General features: G+C 37.5%; 1 protein-coding gene across 4 annotated transcripts in view; it reads left to right on the plus strand.

Annotated features, from left to right (window-relative positions):
• The window catches only part of BCHE (butyrylcholinesterase), a 48,706-nt gene extending 36,238 nt beyond the window's left edge, over window positions 1–12,468 (plus strand). For all 4 annotated transcript variants that reach the window (XM_062005962.1, XM_062005961.1, XM_062005963.1 and 1 more), the window contains 2 exons: window positions 5,665–5,831; window positions 12,154–12,468. In XM_062005962.1, the coding sequence (XP_061861946.1) occupies window positions 5,665–5,831; window positions 12,154–12,281 (295 nt within the window). In that variant the 3' untranslated portion in view covers window positions 12,282–12,468. The remainder of the gene's footprint in view (window positions 1–5,664; window positions 5,832–12,153) is intronic.
• Window positions 12,469–23,893: the final 11,425 nt, after the last annotated feature.

Here is a 23,893-nt window from a genome sequence, read left to right on the forward strand (position 1 = left end):
ATTGCTGTTAACCTGGCAGTTGTTGTATTGCAATGAAAAAATGAACATAGGTGTAAATACCATGCATTGTGGCCTTTAGAAATTATGTGAGCCATCTGGATACGTTTTCCTGCCTAATGCTACAAACACTTCCCTCAGCACTCCAGAGGGCTGAGGCAGCACAGGTGTGTCTGGAGCTCCTCGAAAGCTCTCCTGCTAGATAGGAGCTCCTCAACAGCTCTCCTGCTAGATAGGACAGCCCTTCTGTCCAAGTGGAAAAGAGAAAGAGCAGCAAAACATTCTCTCCAGGCTGGAGGGGGAAAAAAAGTCCTACCTGCATTTCATCCACTTGGATTAGATAAATCAAGGTGTTTTGATTGGGTATGTTGTTTAGTGCCAGGATGATTAAAGGACGTGTTCTATGTGACACAACCACTAATAAAGTAATTTTAAAACTCAGATAAATTTTTAGGATACAAATCTTGTGCCCTCTCCTCAAAGTGTGTGGTATCCACATTGTGACTCCTCTCAAGTAAACAGAATCACTCACCCGCTGAGGCAGCGGCAGGAGGGACTCGGGCTTTAGCCATACCTTAGAAAGAAGCACAAAGGCTGTCATAGCCAATCCTTTGGAGGAGAAGAGAGTTGGAGCCTTGATGGTGACCTATCACATGATAGTGTTATCCAGGAGCTCTTTACCATCCTATCATTTTTTAATCTACCTGTATCTTCTTTAAAGCAAACAGGCATGTTTACTTGTGGCGCAGTGACAGCTTAACCTGTGGTACCTGTCTGTTGTTAATTTACTATCTTTGCTTCTTTTGTAAGCTACATAACTCTGCTTTCAAACACTTACCAAGATCAACTGTTGATGGCATATCCCAGATTCTCATCTGTTTGTTCATTTTTCCTGAAGCTTGTATTTCTCTACCCTGTGTCACCTTACTCTCTTTTACCTGACAGAAAATGTATATAAGAGACAACACAACCAAAACTGACAATGCAACAGAAGAAGCAGCTCCTTATGTGTTTCTACAAGCACAAAGTCCTTATTAACTGTGTTCAGTCCTATCAGGTGTTGTACTTGTACATGGCTGCAGCACAAATGTTTGCTGGGCTGGAAACCATGCTGTGCAGCTGTAGCCTTTATGTGGCTTCTCTGAAGACACTTCAGGTACAACTGCATGAGTTTCAGCAACTCCCTTTGATTGCAGCTAAGACACGTGCAGAACCGTCCCTCATTCCCAGAGCAACCCCTGGGGTGAAACATTTACAGCATACTTCTTATTTGATGTCTATCTGACTATTTCCATAATTCTTAAAGGCTTTGTAATGCAACTGTAAAAAACGTGCAAGAGACAAGGTTATTGTTGCTGTTGCATTTGCTCTAAGGCTGTTCCCCCCTCCCTGTTATCTAGTCCCCATGGTAACACATTGTAAAACACCATCCCATGAAAAACAGCTGATTGCCAGTACTGTCTGACAGCTACAAGGCATCATGAAAGCTAATAAAAATGATTCACATTCACTCTCTCCTCCCTTTAAACCAGCTGTTTAAAAGAAAAGGGGGCCAAATTGAAAATGAGCATCAGTGGTTTCAACCCCAGGGTGAAGTCAATAAAGTCACACGTAGAAAGAACAAGTCTCTGTTTGATTTAAATTCTTACTGCATGGGGGAGGCAGAGGGTGCAACAGCATTATGATGACTTTTCATTAATCTCAGTGGGCAACCCGTTCAGCTAATGAGACACATGCCAGCTGAATTCCAGCCTGATGATAACCCCCAGAAGGCACTTAGGAAGAAATTGCCTTACTAAGTGTCTGTGACCCGCGGGGTTGCTGCTGTCCTGGTGAGAGCAGGAAGGAGGCAGGTTGTGCATGGAGAGGCCACCTTCCCACTGCTCCACACAATGGGGAGGGACAGGGAATCCTCTACGGGGTGAGCTGTAGGCAAATTAACTTGCTGAGCTCTTCTCAGAGCGGAGAGGAGGGAAGCCAGCTGCAGCTGAAGAGACAATTAAGAGCAATAACACTCTGCTCAGGTGAAATTAATGTATGCTTCCTCTCAGGGAGCAATATCTCTAAGAGTAGATTTAGCCAGGCAGAACAAATATTTGTCTGTCTGGAGGTAGGGGTACTGAGGACTACAGGTAAAACTGTGTTTCAGCTTGTGAATCTTTTAGTGAGTTTGGGTTGGTATAATTCATTTGTGTTAGACAGCTAAAATGATGTGAGTTTTGTTTTTCTTTTCCTCTAGAGAAACACTCAGCAGGTTAACCTGATCCATTTGCAAATAGAGCAGCTAAATATGAATATAGTGAAAGCTTGGGACAATCTAAACTAGCATGTGGTACAGTTAGTGTTTACAACACTCATTAGGAAGGTAAATGAGGCTTAAAACAGATTTCAGGAGACCTATCAGAGAAAATTTTTCTATGTGGGCTATATCAAAATATAAGTTAACAGTACAAAAGAACTTCAGTGGTAAATGGGGGCACCACAGCAGAGCAAAAAGCATTCAGAGCTCACTCACAAAAATAAAGTGAATATTTTAGAGGCCTTTATCTTAGGAATGCTTACCAAAAAACCCTCAAAAACCTCATGAATTACATTTTTGTGTATGTGTATGACAAACCATCTGTAAAAGCAATACTGTGTGAATATTATCAGTATGCAGTGAGCTAGTATTTCAGGCTATATTGATTGTATTAATGAGAATGGTTATGTATGCTCAGTGTGATTAACAGAACTGTGTTCAGCTTGTTGCATTTCCCATTTGAACCAAATTAACTTTCTCTTTCTAAAGTTGTCAAAGATGAACATTAAATACCCAGAATGATCAGTGAATAAACCCTTCTTCACTATTTTGTCAAATTTAGTATACTACCTATAAATGAATCTTGAAAATTAAATGTTATTGACAGTTATGGACATACATTACCCAAAGGGGGAGGAACCTGATTTTACTAACTGTGAGTAATATCAAATAATTTCTGCTGGACACAAGAGTAAATAGAGCTCGTGAACTTCAATGAGAGAACATGTATGTATACAGGTAGAACATGAAAGGAAGTTTTACTGGAGATTGAGTCTAAAAAGACATTCTGTTTTTCGAGTTAATGAGAAAATAAATTTGGCTGCCTTAAAGACATATCTTAAATAATTAACTTTAAATGAGAGTAGAGAGAGTCCAGCCTATAACTTCAGGGCATATGCAAAGGAAAAAAGAATAGCTGAAGTAATGAAACAAATTCAGTCTAGGACAAGGTTTAAACACAGTTGGTTTGAGATTTTTTCTTTTTTTCTCACCTGCATTTCTTCTCTGGGAGCAATTTCAAATAATTGTGTCTCATAATTACCATAAGGCTTACTCCTGCAAACTTCATAAAGTGTGTAGAAAAGGAGCTAGCTTCTTGCTAAACTATCCAGTGAAGAAGCTCACATTTTCCCCAAACAAAATGAAAGTCTTCCCTGACTAGATATTATAAATATGAACAGAGGTCTAAGCAAGGTAGTATCTCAATGGTGGGTGTCAAGAGGTTGGTACATCCATTTTTTCTATAGTAGCTAGCAACAGGACAAGGGGTGATGGGGTGAAGCTGGAACACAAAAAGTTCTACTTAAATATAAGAAAACACTATTTCACTGTGAGGGTGAGGGAGCAGTGGAACAGGCTGCCCAGAGGAGTTGTAGAGGCTCCTTCCTTGGAGATCTTCAAGACCTGTCTGTACAAGTTCCTATGAGACCTGATCTAGGTGAACCTGCTTCTGCAGGGAGGTTGGACTAGATGATCTCTAAAGGTCCCTTCCAATCCTACCATTCTATGATTCTATAACAAGGTAGACATACAAGATAGAGGTCTGTCCTGAAGATACCTGGCCCAGACTCTTTCAGGACACACTTTCAGGCTCCACTGACAGCATTGAGGTAGGAAAAGCTGGAACGTTCTAAAGAAGATACGTCTGATTAGTACCAGAAGATGAAAGATTAGATGTTTGAGGAATATGTAAACATGATAACATGCAGGTTTCCATGGGAATCTGGGGCTTTGTTTCAGTAGAAGCAAGTTCCTATAACGCATCAGGAAAGATTGTCCGTCCACACATGGATGTACAGGAACAAAGTTGGCAGTGTATTGGATTCTTTGCTTTCAGTAGAGATATTCTCACTATACTTTTAATTTTCTATATGAATATTATTGAACTTTGAGTTTGATGCAAACAGCTTATACTGAGCACCGCAGTTCTCAACATGGAGTTATTAGCAAGGAATGAACAGTAATTGTGATAGAACAACAAGGTTATAATAATAACTTGGTAAAAATTATGCTCCTGTGATCTCTGCTCTGCTGCAACTGGGAACTACTTTTTACCTTGGGAAGTTTTCAGTAATGGAGTTAAGAAGGGAATTACTGGGCAGTTCTTTGAACAGTAGCTTCCTAGAAAGGCAGAGAGAATGTCATAATCAGCAGGTTCATGTATTTCAAAAGTCTGTGTTCATCTGACAGTTGTTTCAATCATTTGTAGTAAAATACATCTGTAGTCACTGTATAACCCCCCCCCCCCACCTGTAAATGATAATGTGGAGTGTCATGATTAATTTAATAGCATAAAAGCTGGTAAATGAATAGTGACAGAACCATTAGTGTTCTGATCTTGAACTGAAGTGCAAGTCAGCTCTGCTTAAGTCATCTTTCTCATGAGCCACAAATAAACATGCAGTTAAAAAGGGTGCCATAGGTTAATCAGAGATGAATTAGTAAAGAAAAATTAGTAAAGAAGTGAGCAATTCAGGAAATGACAGGCTGAATCTTTCACTTGTTTCTATAAGCAGCCAGTGCCAAAGACTCCAGAACATTAAACCATGGGCCAAAACCTTGATTCGTTAGGAGTGAACTAAGAGATATTGACTTCATTTTGTTCTTTTTCTGAACATTTCAATGAGTGTTTTTCTTTAGTCATAAAAATACTACATATTGTCTTTTTTGGAAGGGAAAATCTGGATGTCTGTTCCTAGAACCTTATGAGTTCTGTTGTATTAGAAATAGTTATCGTAACTAACAGCTGTGGTCCTTTAATGTGCAGAGCCTGGGCTAGGTGCTCTGTACCTCTTACTAGTTTCCAAAAGATTTGAGATTGCTCATGTTTGGCACTCTACTGACAAAGTCCAGCACACTTCAAGGAGGAATTGTTCCTTTTAAATGAGGAATGATTGTTCTCTCTCCCAGTATAGTTGTCAACCAAGTTTAGATATTATATGTACTTTTCCTTGCATTTTTATCTGAGCCATTTAGTCCAATCTATTTGTTTATCTGAAGAGATCAGCAGCATCCAAATTAAACAGTAAACTACTCAGACACTCAAACTTGTTTGTTCTTAAGTTACCTGTAATAATTTGTGGCTTTTGTAAAGGTCTCCAGATTCAACAAGTATAGTTTATGTATGGTCATTTGTTAATATTTTTCCCTTAGGTGAAAATACTCCAAAAAAGAGACCATAAATTTCAAAATTAAGTAGAATAAAATTTACCTCTTGTTTTTCTCCCCCCTTTACATACCAAAGCACACTTCAACTCCAAACTAACATACTTATGCCTAAATAGCTGTTAAATAAAAAGGAAAAAATACTTTATTGATGTACTGAGGTAGATCCTGATTCCAAATTAAACCTTTTCTTTCTCATTTAGAACTCCAAATGGAACCTTGACTAATGAAACCAGATGGCCAGTCTTCACTAACACTGAACAAAAATATTTGACATTAAACACGGGCACTTCGGAGATCCTGACAAAGTTACGGGCCAAGCAGTGTCGGTTCTGGAATAAATTTTTTCCTAAAGTCCAGGAAATGACAGGTAAAAAAATGCTTTTCTGGATGTTTTTATATACCTTTTATACAAGGATTGTTTGGTTGATACTAACATGATATTCAAACTTAAATCTTTCACTCCGACTTTTAGCTGAGTCTCCACAAGGTGTTCGGATGGACAAAGCTGTCCATGCTGTGATGAGAGCATACCCTATGCTTCTGACCACAGACTCACCAACCTGTAGCACCTTGGTATGCACTAGGACAAGACCTGGGGACAGGCCAAGGCTCAGGGCTTGAGTGGTATGGATCTCCTTTGCCCTGAAGTCTAAGTGCAGCCATAATGTGAGACATTGAGTGCTACAAATCTCTGCTCTGAAGCTATACTTGGGGTACTGAAAAAGCAAGAAAAGACATTGCTGAAGTGGGAATCTGTATTGGGATTTCTGGAGACTTACAGAAGTTCTGCATAAACTTCATGTACCTAAAATACATTGTGGGATGTTGTAATGGGATTATATTATCTATTATTTATGGGATTATATTATCATGCAACTAATTCACAGAGGATATTATGTGCCTTACTGCTCCCAAGAGGAGATGCAGTTCTACATGTCACATGAGAGCCTCTTGTTTCATTTCTAGTGTTAGATATTGATGACAACCCATAGACTTCAGGATATGCTTAGAGAACTGATTTGTGCCTGATCGTGTATACAATGTTTGTGAGATTTCACTACCTAGAAGAGTGTAATGGGCTGTTTGAAACTTTAAGCTCTGTTGAACACAAAGGACCCCATTTTTCTTTAAAAGCCCAAGGGCACTGTTTTTGCAAAGCCCAACAAACAGATCAAGCCTCTCGTGCTTCTGGACTTTGAAAGGAATTGGTTTTATAAAGTGATTTTGCAGTTCTGGAACTGCATTCTGCAATTTGACAGGAAGAAAAAAAAGTCTCATTTCAAAAATCAGATGCACTTTTAAATGTTAATTAGTAACTTACAAGCTTCCTGTAAGATTCCATTTGAATGTTAGTCTTAAAAATATGTAAACTTTCATGATGCACAGATGATTCTTTCTGAAATAATTCATTCCTTCCTCATTTCAGCCTATAACTGTATTATGGCTCAACTTTTATCCCTGTTTCAACTCAGTAGATGTTTTTCAATTAAATCAAGACAAGTAAAATCAGTAGGTTAAATGAATAATTTATAAAGCATACTATGATTTTAAAATCACAGTATACCAAATTATGGATGGATTTTAGGGCGGGTTCTCAAATTCTGACAAGACCTTTATACTAAGCCAGGAGAACAACTGTTTTATGAATTTCTTTAACCTGGCTGTGAACTCCTATTGAGTAATGTGTATCTTACAAATGAACTGTGCATAACCAAATGCTCAGCAGTGGAGCAGAAGAGAGCACATCACCGGACATCGTTCAACAGATCTTAGCAGCCCAGCAGAGTTGTTCTGCATGGTCCTGTGGTGTGAGGGATTACAAAGAAACACTGGATCTGCCAGGAGACATAAATACATTCCTTTGCCATATTCAGTAATCTATAACATAAATCTACTTAATTGAATTAAAAGAAATTTCTGAATATATTCTTAGCAAAACTGAAAGGAAAACATTGTGCCTGGATGCTAATACAGAAATGAACCAAGAATACTCTTAAGTAGTGCTGCTTTGTCATGTATCTACATATATCATTCCTCAAGACATTACAATAGAAATACTATGGGGTTTTTATGTGTTGTTATGTGATATTACATACTTCTGACAAAGAAATCTTTAAGGGTCTGCTTACAAACATAACATAATTCTTTATATTGTAATAATTCTCTTCTCTGAAACATTATCTTGCATTTCTGTCTCCTTTTCTGCCCAAAGGACGGTCATAAATACACATATTTCCTTGTTTTCTGAAGCCTGTCTTTTCTATTTTTTCTTCTGTTGATATATTCTTATAAAAAGAAGGTTACTTTAGTATCATATAAGATGACAAAACCCAAGGAGGAGGTTTTTTATATGTCATCATTATTGTAAATTATAATTCAAGCAGGTTTCAGATAGACAAGGTGGAATTATATCAGGTAGAGGATAATCAGACTGACTTATTTTGCAGAAATTGCAAAGGGATTTCTCACTGTGCCAAATGGTCAGAATTTGACATGGGTGTGCTTGTTAATGTACCACTTGTTTAATTAGTGATCCACTCTTAGCACAAGCTTTGCTATCCCTCTGAGGTCTTCTCAACACGTAATGGTCAGCTGCAGATGTGTTCAGCATCTGAGGAAGCCTGTTCCCATCGCAGGCTGAGTAAGACAAGTTCCTTAAGGAAGTTAAATATGTGAGAGAGGAAGATATTTAGTCCCTACCACCTTTTTGGTTAAGCATTTTCCATTTCTTCAAGCAACCAAATAAAAGATGTTTAAGAAAATTTATCATGGTTATGGGTTGAGGAAACTAATAGAAGAAGTAGACCTCACACACTACCACAACATTGACAGTCATGTGTAAATACTGGCCTTTATGACTCTAAAGTACTTTGTATCATTTTGCAACATTTCTCTGTCTTCTCCTTCAATTTCAATAAATTAAAGTATAACTGAGGACAAATCGAACCTTGCAGTTTTGTGTCCAGCTTGATAAGAATCACTAGACAAAACTGCACCAAGACATCTCATGGGGTATCTCAGTTCCAACTAGACAATTTCGACATAGATTTCAAAGCTATTGCAAAGGCACCGAGTTCCTCAGTTCCCACTCTCCCTGAAAGATGGGAGTGTTTTCATAACTATTTCTGATGACTGCTTCTTAAAAAAACCCCAGACCAAACCACACCAGAGGGACAGTAAACACTAAGTGCCTCAAGTAGTTTTTAGAGCAATCATATGTTAATTATAAAAGCATCTGTGTTAGACTCTACCTTCTTAATAAAATCTTTATTGCATCTAGACCTTAACTATTTATATATGGCCATTTCCTCTTGATTGTAGGAAGCTGCAGGCAGCCAAGCTTTCCATTTATTGTTCCATTACTATTTTAATGTGCCTAATACATACTTTTCTATTTTGTTTTATATTACTGCATCATATATCATCTATAGGGAAATCAAATAAAGCAGGCAATATAAATACATTATTTTTTAAAACAGCCCTAAAAAGATCTTGAATGAGGAGGCAGAGAAAATTTCAACCTCTTGACCAGTGAATAACAAAAATAGTTACACTGGCTATGATGCTCCAAAGAATATCTGGATTCTATAGAGCTAAATAGAGTTGTAAGAGTACTTAAAATGTGACTAATTATAAATTTCACCATCAGAATTAGTTTTCAGTTTTCACTGCACTCATTATGTATGTAGGAAAGTGATTTAGTCAAAAGTAACCTCACTAATACTACCGCTCCTACCAACAAAGTAACTCACACTAATGAGCAATTGTGGACAGAAGAATTAATTGTACATTGACATCTCTTATTAACTATACTGCATCATAACAGTTAAATGGCCTTTGTCCCAATCTTAATGTTAATATACAAAAATACATTTAAGATTAACACTTTATTGACACACCTAACAGTTCCACAAATTATGGTATGGAGATAAATTCAGCTTTGATGTAATGCCATTAACATAAGGGCTGTATGCCTGTGTGGAGAAAAGAAATGCCAGCTGTCTGCACTGATGCTGCCAGAGAATCAAAACCCACCCTTTTCCTTTCTTTGGTCTGTTAAACTGGGACCTTTCTGAGCACTGAGGTGTGATTCATTGCTGACTAAAACCTCCCCTTTTCTCCCTGTCAGCATCACTATGCTTTACATTAGGCTAATTGGTATGACTATCAATGTTGGGATTGCCTAAATGACTGCATATAGCAAAACAACCTCACTTTATTGTTAGCTGACTTCCGTGGTGCTGCAGCACACTGTAGTTACCTGGTGCTTTGAGCTGTAATTATTGGTCAAGTTGAATTCTCTAATTGTTTGGGGTTGCTTTTTTTTTTTTCCCTTCTAGCTGTCAGCTCATCTGAGTCATGGGTGGTTGCCTCAGAGAGATTGATGATGTTGGTGATAATGGGATGCATTGACTTGTGACTTCAGTTTGGATCTTATCACCGAAAAAAGCAAACAAATGGGAATCCAAGTTCTTATTTCAGTGCTTTCCTTCTCCCTTTTGTCTTTTAGATTCATAACGGTAGCTACTCTGAATTTCTTGTTGCCTGCTTTCTCTAGCTGAGTCACTTCTTCACTGTGATCATTAATAAGCACTGAAATGCTTCACAGTTTACACTGTAGAACAGTGACTTTTAATTGAAGATATGTGTATGGTAGAGATATTTCACTTTCTAAAGTCTTTGAGCAGACTTCAAACACATCTAAACCTGAATCATTAAAGAAAGAAAAGGTTAGTTAAAAAAAAAATAAGTGGAAGCTTTGCCTGGATAAAACAAACTGGATACCCATCATCAGGCATGATACAAGAAATACCCTTGATACATCTTTTTTCCAAATAATACTAGTGCAGGTTTATATGCCAAATTACCAAAGCATTTGACAGTCATGGAAAATCTGGCCTTGCCTGAGACTCTGGCTACATCTTTAAATTACAAGACATGCAAAGCTGAGTCCTTAGAGTAAGGAAAGTAAAATGTTATGTATGTCTTCTCCCCATAGTTCTGAGCCGTATCTGCATAGCTTAGTACTCAAAACATGTTTTTATTGGTAGCAGCATCTACAAATCCTCTTTGAGTTAATGACAATTGTGGCCTGTAGGGAAAAAAATTACAATTATGGGATTTTTTTTCTTTGATCTCTGATGTAAGCAACTTATTTACATCTTTGAACCAAGGGACAGGAGTGTGGCTGATTTTTTTAAAATATTTTTTTCACAGATTTGTTCTTCATAATTTCCCTTTTGACTACAGGCAGAAATACAGAAACTCTCCAAGAAAAAGTATCGCGGTTTTATTTCTGGTCTCACTGAAACCAAGAAGTAATGTAAATCTCATTTCAAAGTCTCATTAAATTGCCATCTGGATTTCCAGACCAAAAAGGTTTGGAAGTGTTGAGTTAAACTGCAGATATGCAACCAAATTACTGGATGTTTCTCCAAACTAAATCTCTGAATCTGTTAACTCCCTTTCCAGGATATTTTCTCTACTGAAGTGTAAAACACAAAGTATTTCGTTTTCACATAATGAGTTAAACTTGCAGTGCTGGCAAGATTATAAAAATGGGGGAAAAGAATGTATTTATGGAGGGAAAGGGCTCGTGTTCTACTGCAGCAGAAGCACATAAAGACAAAAGAGCATAAAGAAACCATGGAGCTGTTATCTCATGAACACAATTACCAAATTTTTTTGGAATCTAGCTATGTATATATAGGGACACTGAGATAATTAGGTCCAGAATGAATAAAGGCATTTGTAGATCATAAGCTGTTTTAAAGCTAGAAGAAAAAGCCTGTAAATGATCTAAAATAATAAGGCACAGTATGCAATACAGCTTACATACATTATCTTTCCTTGAGTTGTTGTCTTATGGGTTGTACCTGCAAGGTCATTGCATTTATCCCTGGTGTCAGTTACCTCTTGGGACTGGAAGAAGTGATCCCTGTCCATAAAATACTCTGGGAACCTTGTAAAATGATCTATTTTTATTACTCTTTCCATCCTCAACCTCTGCTCTGATGCCTGTAACAAATTTGGCAATAAATATTGCCTTGGGACGCAGGATTAGTTGGGAAATGCTTTATAGGCTAGAATGAAAAAGAAAAGAGCAGAAGGTTTCATGTTGACATACTGCACATTTTACAGTATCCTTCTCCAAACTTGCTCCCCTTACACATTAAACTTGTGGATTTATTCCATGGTAGAGTGAAATCCTGGCTATCCATTGAAATCCATTGAATCTAATGGTAATACCGTTGTTACCTTGAACAAAGCTGTGTTTTCCCTGTATCTTTACAAGCACCCATCTCAGTTTGTGTATTGCAGTCTTTGGGGTATCTAGGTTTCACTGTGGAGCATACTGAACCAAAGCAATATTTTGAGGTTAGTAAAAAAAAAAAGCCCCTTTTAACTGATGAATTTGATGTACAAAATAATTATCCAAAAGCAATAAACCCACCCATAAGTATATTTGTTACCTGGGGCATGCCAGAATTATACCTTTCGCAGTCCATCCTTCCTGATTCAAAGATGAAGTGTTAACCACTGAATTTTCAGTCATTCCAGGTTTAAGAGACAAAAGCCAGACTATTCATATACTTGGAGCAAATGACATTGATAATCAAAACTATTTTTCAATTAGCATATAAAGAGATTCAAATTTAGATTAATGCAACCCATTTCATGTTTTACAGGAAATATTGATGAAGCAGAACGAGAGTGGAAAGCAGGATTCCATCGCTGGAAGAATTACATGTCAGAGTGGAAAAATCAATTTAATGATTACACTAGCAAGAAGGAGAGATGTGCAGGCACTAATTAATATGTTTACCCTTTCCAGTATGTCCGTATTACTGTTCATCAGGCAGATATACAGGTAGCTTTCTAACACTCCTGGCATTAAATCTATCATGCAGATTTAAAAAATAATGTTATGGATATAATTTTGATTCCCCAGATCTTTAATTTGTATTTTACTTCATATCTCAATAAACAATATAAGGCATCCATACCCTTTGAAGCTTCACTGTGTTAAATAGGGCTATGGAGATTAATGTCTGGAGATTAATGATGTACATATTATTATAAACACTAGCTGCTTAAGTTCACACTTCAAAGAAACAATGTAATCTGTTATAGGAAAATGGATTTTTAAAATAGAAATAGCAATGTTTTACAGTATTGCCATGCAAAACAGAATGGGTTTTGATCTTTAACTGCAAAGCCACAGCACTTAAACCTTGCTTCAGACATAATTTAATTGACATAAATATAAAGAGGTAATAACTTTGCTGGATGCACCAAATGTTATTTGCTTGTTAGACCAAAAAGTTTTAAGACTGTCATTAAAGCCTGAATCATTGCTTTTTTATAGCCAAATCTGTGGGATAAAGCCATAGAGAGTAGCCAAACTGTGCCTTGAAGGTCCAAATCATCATCATTCTATGTGCAAGTGCAATGGCAAAACAGGCCAGGAAAACTGGTGCCTCTGCTTCTACTATTCCCTTTTTTTCAAGAACAGACCTACAGTTTCACAAATTAATGAATTACCCTCCTGTGCTCAGGCACCCACCGTCTTCAACCAGTAAAAGCCTCTGCTATGGAGATAGGCTTCAATTATGGTATTTTTTCATCCACCAGTTTGCCTCTTAGTCGAAGGATGGCCCCATGTTCACTGGAACATGATGGACAAGTTTTTATACCTGCAGAAGAGCACCCATCTGTGTGTCAGCATGTTCATCAGGAATCAGCCACGAAATCCCTGCTCAGCTAGACAGCTCTCAGCAGGAACGTGGGATCTGGTCACAAAGCTCTTGCTCGTCTCTGGAGCTGGGAAGGATATCACTGCTGAGGGACATTGTGACCTTGATGGGAAGGATCCAGCTCTTTGACATGGTCCACTGAGCTCTAGCTGCCATGCAAGTAGGCATCTCCTGGCCTCTTTTCTCTCCACTTGAGATAAAGCTATTAGAAGCTTTTAAAGAAATCCCTTGGATAATTCTTTCTACTTCTCTGCTTCTGGATGGGTTTGAAAGTTGTGTGCCTGAATAACACCTTAATTGGCTGCTTTTCACTGGCCCAACTGGGAAGAGTAAATGCCAAAAAATTTATAAACATAAGGAGTACGCAAAAGCAGCAACACAAGTCATAAATAAATTATCCTGGAGCTTTCTGTAAATGTAATAGCAATTCAGTGCATCTATTTTCTGTTCTAGTGATTGCAAACTCTTGCAAAATTCTTTTTCAAATTGAGAAAGCTGAAGAGATATCTAGATAATGAACAGAGAGTGTCCTTGTTCTGGCAATCAGATTAGTCACACAGGATTCCTACACTGAAAGGCTTTAGTTTTTCAAAAAGGTAAAAATCTTTTCAATTATTTTTAGGCTAATACAATTATTTTCTGACTAAATTATGAAGAAAAAAAAAATCCTTTTTACACAGTATTTCCAAAGACTACAATCAAACCTGCACAATCCAAAAAAAAAAGGTTTCTTTTTGAGCAAACTGATTAAACCTTGAAACTATCAGGGATTAAAAAGCCCTTTTTATGCAACACTTCATGTTTATACCACAGGTAATTAGCTCATTACACACATTAGCATAGTTACTGCTATTAATAGTTGCATGGAGAGCTATGCCAGTCTACAGTGTATTGGATGTTTATTGGATATTCCTCATGCCAGTGATGAGCTACTAAAAACACCTTCAAACACACAGAAGGAAGAAACTTTCTATTGTTGACCCTGTTCTGGAACTCACCATTTTATTTATGTAGTGTGATACATAGCTATGTTGGGTGACACGTTGACCACCGTGACCCTTGACAGCACTAGTGACACCTATACGTGTTTAAAAGCAACATTTGTCTCTCTTGATATCCTCCTCTTAGATATATTTCACAACCTATCTGTCTAATCAGCCTAATGAATGGGAGGGGGAAAATCTGAGATAATTAAAATGCACAGATAACCTTTGGGAAAGGCAAGATGCAAAAGCAGTTCATAAACTATTTTGCTGGAAAGATGTCCTTTGTCTGTGTCTGTGGCTAGGTTGGAGAAGATCTATTTGAAGCTTAATATCCTTTCCACAGTACACATACAAAGCCTGGGATGTTCTTAAGAATGGAGGGGAGAGGAAAAACGAAAAGCAGAGTAAAATAAAGGTTAAACCACATTTTGAAGTGTGGGTTTACTGTTTTTCATGGTGTGAATAAATTACTAGCTTTATATTTTTTCATATGCTGGGAAATAATATCTCCATTTATCATTCATATGAAATCAATATATCATGTACTCATATATTCATATCCTGCAGTTATGCAAAAGTAGGAAAGCCTTAAGTACTTGGATGTAAGTGGCTAAGGTAATGAAGAGTGAAAAAAGACCAATCCCCATTGGGCATAGTTTCAAACTAAAGGTCAAACAAAATTATGCTGGAAATTGTTTGAGGATACTGTGTCATTGCTTAAAATTATGATTACATATTAGAGGGATATCTCACCTAGACCTCACTGAAGATATGACATTGCTAATTAAAGTTTCCTTTTGGCTCAAGAGAGGCAAGAAACCAAGGTTCCTCTATGAAAAGAGAAAAAATGTGTTGATTCTTTCTTATCACTCTTCAGCAAGAATTCTGAACTTAGTTCCAGTGTTGCAGGAAGATTATAATAAAATGAACTGCAGTGTCAACAAAAATGTTGGCATTAAACCAGTCATCATTAGGTTTATAAGCTAACAGCATGCTGAATAAATTACAGACGTTTCACACGTATTTTAGAGATGATTATAAGAGTACTGAAGTCAGAAATTTCCAAGCAAGACTCTGTTTAGTTCAAGCCACCAGTTTTTGTGTTTTAAATGTTTTATCTAAAGGAATTTGGGTTAGTAAGGCTTTCAGTAAAGTTAAGTATTATTTGAGAGAAATCCCATCTGTGCTCCTGCTGGAGTATCAGAATCTGAAGGACTTGGGATGCTCAGGGTACCTGGTCTAGGACACTCTGTGCTACCCGACCAACCAAAGTCAAAGTTGTCTGGCTTTAAAAATGGGTTCTTCAGATCCCCAAACTTATCTCTAGCAGAACTAAGAGCCTCCCCTCAAAGTTTTTCAGGCTCCTTCCCCAGGGCAGATTTGACATTCAGTGTGGATTTTTGGGGCAGATACTCAGGCCTCACTGCCTTGAACCTTGACCATCCTTCAGAGTTTATCATTCTGATAAAGCCAAATTTCTGTCTGACTGGAAGTCTGGCTTTTTGGCCCTCTTTAGTCACTAGAGGCTCAGGTTACTTACAAAGCAGAGATTACTGCTGTGTAAACACATAGATATACATGCCCAGTTTACATCTTCATGAATAGACAACTCATATTCATCTCAGCAGTGAGGAATGAAGGCAAAATGCTATCAGCTCATAGTAGAAAAAGTGTCTTAAAAGAAAAGGATTTATCTTCTTTATGTTGTAAAGTATTATTTTGAGTGTTGGAGAGAAAGTTATCCTAGATTATGAAGAAATGATGGAACTGTCAGAAAACCATACACACATTTCATGACATACAAGCTCAATATGACCTCTGTGGGCCTCTAGTGCTTCTGTCACAGCAGATCATCAGCAGGTGATTCGGCCCACAGTCATAGGCAGATATCACACAGATTAATCTGAATATAACATTAATAGTGGGGAGATACATATTTGTCTCTGTCAACATGATAACGTCTTCTCAGGCTTGATTACAGTTCATGCGTTTCTAATGGCTCAGCACCAGTTCCGCGTCATCAGCGGCAGCAATTTAGAGCGACATAACAAACGTTGCTGTGCTTCAGTTACACCTGCAACATGGCCAGCTAGCAAAGAGCAGTCTGTACTGCCAAATGCCAGCCTGTCAACACAGGGCTCTTGCTCTTCTTTGCCCTCCAGTTGGAGGCAGGAGTGGAAAAAAGAAAAAAAGTGAAGAGAAAAGAAGAGAAGGGAAGGAGCTAAAAATGGGGGGAAGGTAAGGTAGGAAGAGAGACAAGGGAAAGAAAAGACCATAGAACCTCACATAAGTACTTTTACCTCAGAACAACTGACAATTGAAGAGCTTGATACTGTATACAGAGGTACTAAGTATCCCAGTGTCTGTTCCAATAACTCCATCCAAAAAACCTCCCACTGAATTGCAAAGTGAGTTGAGGAATTTGACAGTGATTCAGAATATGGGTGAGGAATGAGACCAGCAGGTTTGGCTCTGGCTTGGGATCTGCTATGGAAAGTGCTAATGCCAGCTGATGACTTTCTCACTGTCTTTTCTCTTCCAATCCATGGAACTACAGACATTTGCCAAAAACTCTGACTGCTCTTGGCAATCCAATGAGTCTAAAACCAAGCACCTGTGTAACAGATATGTGCAGCTGTATATGTTTACCCTGGACGATCCATCTGTAGTACATGCCACATGCCCCTTGATTTACTCTGGGTGGACTGGGAGTAAGAATGTTAGTAAAAAAAAGTCCCTGGCTGAATTGCAAGTGTTTCTCTGTTGTTGCTCTTTCTATTTGTTCTCATCTGTCTAAGGTTCTAGATGAGTTTTCTGTTGTGATGTCATGGCTGCTATATGAGGGTAAAGAAAATCCTTTACTTTATTAAAAAAAAACCCCAACAATCTCTAGTAAAATAGAAAGTTTTTGACTGTTTGAATACAGTATCCTTGAGATCTACAAGAAGTATTTGGCAACTATGTGCACACAGTCAGCATTTGACAACCTTGACTCAATTCTGTGAGCTGAGAGGAGTAGTGCTTTAAAACCATGTGTCTCAGAATATGCATCCATGTACATACACACACATAGAAATAGGTTCATCGCCAACTACATCTCAACAGTGTTATCCAGCCTCTGCAAGCAACGTGGAGATAGAGGCTTCTATGAAAGTATATAAAACCAATAACAAAGTGCAGAATAAAATGACTTTTTGATGTAAATAAGCCTCTCTGCCAAATTAGTCATTCATAGTTAAAAGTTCAAAAGCTTTTACTCTGATTTTGATTGTTTTAGGATCAAATTTTATGAACAAACATAATAAGCCATTTTAAATACTTCTTAAGACAAGAAATTCCTTCCTGACTCCTACTGAAACATTGAAGCGCTGATACTGATTATCTTGTTTTAGCACCTAAACTTTACAGCATTTTGTTGGTAAACGAGATTAGTTGCACTCATAAAAATGTTAACTCATAGGCTTAATGACTACGAAGCAGTGATGTGCATCTGCAATTAGCACAGGTGTGAATTTTTGAGAGCTTTTTAATTGGATTGCAGGTGAGATTAAACAAGGCTTCTAGGCATGATGCAAGCAGAAATGCTGAGCTGGGGGGTGAGGTTGTGTTGCATGATAATTTCAATTAGTTTGGAGAGAATTTGGAGGAAAAATTAAGCTTAATTCCAGCACAGGGTCTGTTACAGAGAAGTGAATAATGACAAAGTTTTCTTCCCAATAGCATCACAGTAGCTTCAGGACACATACAGAAGCTGTGAGGGTCTGTCTTTTGGGATTTAGTGAGTCTAGTCCTTACATATACCATCATCTTTTTTCAAAAAGCATCGTTCTACTCTGCCCTCATGAAACCACATCTGGAATACTGTGTCCAGTTCTGGGCCCCTCGGTTCAAGGACAGGTAGCTACTGGAGAGAGTTCAGCACAGGGCCACAGAGATGATGGAGTGGAGCATCTCCCTTATGATGAAAGGCTGAGGGAGCTGGGGCTGTTCAGCTTGGAGGAGACTGAGGGGTGACCTCGTGAATGTTTACAAAGTGTGGGTGTCAAGAGGATGGAGCCAGGCTTTTCTCAGTGATGGCCAATGATAAGACAAGGGGCAACGGGTACAAGCTGGAAAGGAAGAGGTTCCAAAGAAATATCAGGAAGAACTTCTTCCCTGTTTGGGTGAAGGAACACCGGAACAGGCTGCCTACATGGGTTGTTGATTCTTTTCTGGAGACATTCCAAACCCACTTGGACAAGTTCCTGTGTGACCTACTCTAGGTGGTCCTGCTCTGGCAGGAGGGACTGGACTGGATGAGCTTTCAAGGTCCCTTCCAGCCCTTAAGATTCTATGATTCTGGTCTGGCATCTGGAGATAGCTGGGAAATTACTGTTGTTTTAAAATTGAAAAGTATCTATTCTCTCCAAATCCATGTATTTTAATACATGCCATAGTTGCAGGACCTAGTGTTTTAGCCACTATTAATAGAACAAGGTACAAATTGCGTGGGTGGTTCTTACATTTTGGGAGTGCTGTGGTTAATTTCTTTAATTTATAAAGTATTTATAAGTCCTGAGTTATACTGAATAGTGGTAAAAGCATGCAGGCAGAAAGCAGTTATCTCCACACCTCTCAATCTTCCAAATTAAATTCACTCTTGCAGCATGTCTAATCACTTCAGGATACCTCATCACCCTCTCTCCATTACAGGCTGTGCAGCACCATTTCATACAAAACAGATACATTTCAACTGTGTTTCTACTTTGATCTTATTTTGTTGTGTCATACATGAGACAACTAGGGTATTAACCTAGAAAAAGCAGCAAGAGATGTGGCTGTCCATTTATCAGGACTTGTTTAGAAGGTAAATCATAAGGACATTATTTAGGATTGCCAGACCTAGCTGGAATTACACATCCACAATGATACTTCTGAAATATTAAACTTTTGCTACTCACTAATTACAGAGCTACAAATTTTATAGATGCTGCTAGCTGAAGTTACGTCAGTTACTAAACAATATTAATGCCTCATTTTTCCCGACTTAACATTTTAACATTAACTTTTTCTTTAATTAGGAGTTAGAATTGAAGAAAGATATTACTCTGTTGTCTTTAAGCATATTTTTTATCTAGATATTCATCCCATTTCATGTTTCATGTTCAGTTGATTTGGACAGTTAATAATCCCTCTCTGCTCTCTAGAAGAGCTTGATCTTGTAGCTGTCATGGGAGGCATTATTCTGGTTCCAGAAGTGATTATTACAAACAAAATCTGCAAGTAAATACTGATGTATGCACTGTTGCTTCTGTTCAAGATTTTCGTGTTTCATCTCTCTTGGGAATGACCTCAGCACTCCTAATTTTAGACCGTTGGGTGACTTTCATTTAATTAAAGTTTTATCTTTGCCTTCACCAGAAGCATAAGAGCTCTTTTGACTGACATTTTCAATGTTCTCTATCACTTAGTAATCTGGGCAATGTTTGCTGTCTAAGAAAAAGAATCTCCATCCTTTTTTTCCACAGATTTCTCTTGATAAGCTAAATGGGAGGGTAAAGCTCTGGGCAAATTGCCTTTATGTATTCCACTTTGAAGAGGAAAATCCATTAGATGGTAACTGAAAATGTCACTAACTAATTTACTTTACATGTTACATGTTTCCATTCTTTTCCTAATAAATAGACTCTGAAAAATGGAAGCAGAAACAAAAGTTATCCTCTGCCAGTCCCTAGAAAAGCTGTCAGCATGCCTTCAGCTCACCCAAGGGTCCTCTGCTCCTTCATCAAGGCTCTCATCATTGTACCATAGATTTGCAGTTCCCATCCTTATCCACTCAGAGCATACATATATTAGTAAAAATATTAATATCAGTATATACAAATACTTCTTTCAAGAGAAGAGTACTAACAACCTACAGCTACAGGAGCTCCCGAGCCTATGGTCATCCCCTGTGAGTCCAGAACTGCAACGAGGGATCTTAACCAAAACTCAGCCTACTCTTACTCCAAGAAGCAGCTGGACTGGGGCTAAATGATGCAATTTGACAAGACTTCAAAGAAAGCAACAAAGAAAACCTCATTCATTTTTTTTTCCTGTCCCTGGGCACAAAACTGCCAGATTAATGACTTTAGCTACCTCAAACCGTGGTAAGGTAGCAATGGTATGGAATTTCTTACAATGCTTTATGTTAAAGTCAGTAAGTACTGAATAAAAACAGGGTCTTACCTGCACTTTCCACCTAGTTAATTTCTAGCTGAGCACATCCCATGGTGTCAGCCATAGCAAAACAGTAAGCTTCTGAGAACAGGGTTTAAATCCCCACTTTGGCAGAAGTCTCACTCTTTTAGTAAAACAGTACTTCAGGAGACAATTGGAAACCCCTGCCTCCCCATTAGTTTTTCACTCATTCAATCTAACCTCGTTACTGGTGAGGCAGGTGTGTTCTAGCATGAAAATAGATAGTCTTCTGTTGGCAGACTTTTGAACTCTTTTCAATAACAGAAGGAATAAAACTCATTTAGAGTAATGAAGAGAATTTATGAATGTTTTAGACCAGGGTATCACCCACTCCAGAATAAACTATTCAATTTCTGTTGATATAAGAACAAGTCTTATTCCAAATCCCCGAAAATTACTCTCTGTGTTATTTCTATATCCAAAGAAAGCCCCTTGACCATGTAGCCAGCCACAGCAGTCTGAATTCCTTCTATTTCCCCTTGATATTACTGTTATAAACTCCTAAAAACTAGGTTGCTGTTAGTAAATTCATGGCATTTGACATTCATAACTCCACACTTATAAAAATAGACTAATCCTTTAAAAACCTTGTTAATAATGGTTCTAGTAAAGCATACATTGCCTAAAGCAATACAATTATTGGTCAATAATTGCTCTTTAGCTGTCTGTATTACCACTGCTTTATTTCACAGCTTGACTTCTTACCCTTTGATCTGCTAATTATCTTTTTGCGTTCTGATCCTCTTTGCAATTCTCTTGGCAATTTGATCCATTAATTACAGCACCTATATGCCCTATTTTATACAACATTCTCTTCTTCTGACCCTCTTCACCTTTCTTCATATAAACACTTGACATCTTTGTGTAGGGTATATCTACTTCTGTAAATATATGTTTTGCTAGAAAATGATAGAATAAAAAGTGTCTTTACAAGTTCTTTACAATGCTTTGGACTTCATGAAAATGACTTGGTCATTGACTTAAATTTGGATGAAAGTGGTTACGCATTTCTGGTAAATTCTTTGTCAATCCATCTTCAATTACCATAAACTCTTATAGATTTTTTTCAAATGTAATGAACAGTAGTTGTATTTCCATCCTGCAGGTTTTATTAGAAACACAGTTTCTACTATGTTTTGGATATATTTTTTAAACAAAAAGTATTTTCTGATGTATGGCTTTTCTCACTTTATGAGCATGTAATTTATGAATTACTGAATGTTCTGCATTACTAGTCCCTTCTAAAACAGTTGTAGATTTTCAGTGAAACCTAAATATGTTTTAGAGTGGTAGAATTTTAGGAAGATAAACTCAGGTTGTTAACTTGCACGGTGTAGAAATGATGATGCTATGGGAGAGGGACTTATCTGAGACTAGGAAGCAGAAGTTTGGCAGTTGGAACACAGCCTCGGTGAACACAGCCACATTTCATTCATTTATTGTGATCAAGATATCTTTTTACGTGGTATTTGGTTGCAAATATTCACTTAGTCCTTTCACCAAACTTAACAGCTGTTTACAGTAATGATTTTGGGATGTTTCCACTCAAATGACTTCTTATTCCAGAGAAACCTCTGCAGAGTTGCCAAATAGCTATTATTATTAATAGCTATTATTATTAATTCAACATTTTTCTTTGTGACCTTGTTTCTGCTTTAAAAATGATTGATTGAACACCTCTTTTCTTGTATAAATAGTCTTTGTAATTTATAATATAGAGGATTCGTATTAGTTTCTCCAGTGTCCAAAAGAAAAAAAAAATCCCATTTCTGTGCTCCCATTTCCTCTCAATTAGATTATTCTTACAAACTATGAGGACTGCGGGGGCAAAATACGTGTTACAAAGAAGTATCTTCTGCATTCCAAGGGAAAATCTCTGAAGAAATAACATTCTCACAATTTCAAAACAAAAGTGTGCTTGTTGAGTACAGTCCTGTCTAATCATATTGACTTATTATTATTCTTTTCTTTTTCCTTTTAGACTTAGATAGTAGTGTATAAGTTGCCATTTTTCATGTTAGTTCTTAAATAGTTCACAGTTTCTTGAGTCACAAGGCACTTATCTTTTCAGTAATCTGATTGTTCAATTGTCTGAATATTTCTTGACACAGAAAAGTGAAGTACAAGATCAGCTTGAAATATCTTGAAATACAGGAGGCCATTTCCCTGTAACTGATGCAAGTAATGGAGAATTTGTAAAATAAAATGTAAAGAAATGAATTGTGGTTTGCAATAAATACATGTGCTGCTCGAAGGGTATTTCTGTTTGAATTATGGAGCTTCACTTTCATTGTTTGGGAATCAGGACTTATCTGCTCGACTTCACTTTATAGTCCCCTAGCCAGGTATCTTAGCTGCTTCTGAGATGCACTATAAGTCAATACTGTAAGGAGAAGCTCAACTGATTGATTGTAGATCTCAGAATTGCCAAACATAACATGAAAGGTGGTCAGAACTGCTGACAATGTAATTTTTCTTCACTACCGCTTGCATTATAAAGGAAAACTTTTTGCAGCTTCCTTTGGTGGGACTTGGTCTCATGAAGTATTCCAACCAAAGAAGCAATACAGCCAACAACCAGACAGCTACTGAATTTCAGATCTGGGTTTGTGACTAACCTGAAATGTGCAATAGTAAAAGGAGAAACTCATTAATCAAGACTATCTTCCAAGAGAAGTATCATTTCCTCTAGTGTGGGTGTGTGTAATACTTATCCCAGTTAACATTCAGATTATTAAAATCCAGTAAGCCACATAATGTGAACACACTATTTTTTTTTCTAAGGCAGAATCTAGATGGTGACACTTTTTAGTCTCCAGTTTCAATCTAATTTTATGTATCCAAAACACTGTGGCCATTTTCCTTTGTCATTAATTTATATCTCTCACAGATAACTAAGTAATCTCTCTATTTTTGTATCCCTCTAGCCAGTTGCATCAGAAATTCCTCTGTACTATTTTGCTTTGTCATTTAAAAAACAAACAAACAAACAAACAAAAAAACCAATGTGATTTTCTATAATGGTTGCCAACCAGATTGTTCCATACACAGATTTCAGCTGCACTACACTCCTCAACAAACATCGGTTTATGTTTTCTACCACTCTAAGTTGTTGTATTTATTAAAGCTTCAGGCTAGCAGAGCTTACCTCAGCTCTTGCATTTGCTCTTTTAGCTCTGAGTACCAATTAATGACCAAGATTTCAGGAAAACTTTATGGTTTTATTTTCAGTCATCTTTTGATTTCCATCGCTAAGATTTTTTTTGCTGCAAATAGATTCAATATTTTGCACTAGAAACCTCATCTAAAAGTGATTGAAGTCAATGAAAGCATTTCAGTTGAAGTTTGTAGGCTTTAAAGTGAACCCTAATTTAGCAGCTGAGCCAGCCCCCACTCTTTCAACAGAAGTCAATAACTCTTTCAACAGAAGTCAATGTACAGGTTATGCTTTGACACACACACACAGA

The sequence above is a fragment of the Colius striatus genome, chromosome 12, assembly GCF_028858725.1.
Source record: "Colius striatus isolate bColStr4 chromosome 12, bColStr4.1.hap1, whole genome shotgun sequence".
Lineage (NCBI taxonomy): Eukaryota > Metazoa > Chordata > Aves > Coliiformes > Coliidae > Colius > Colius striatus.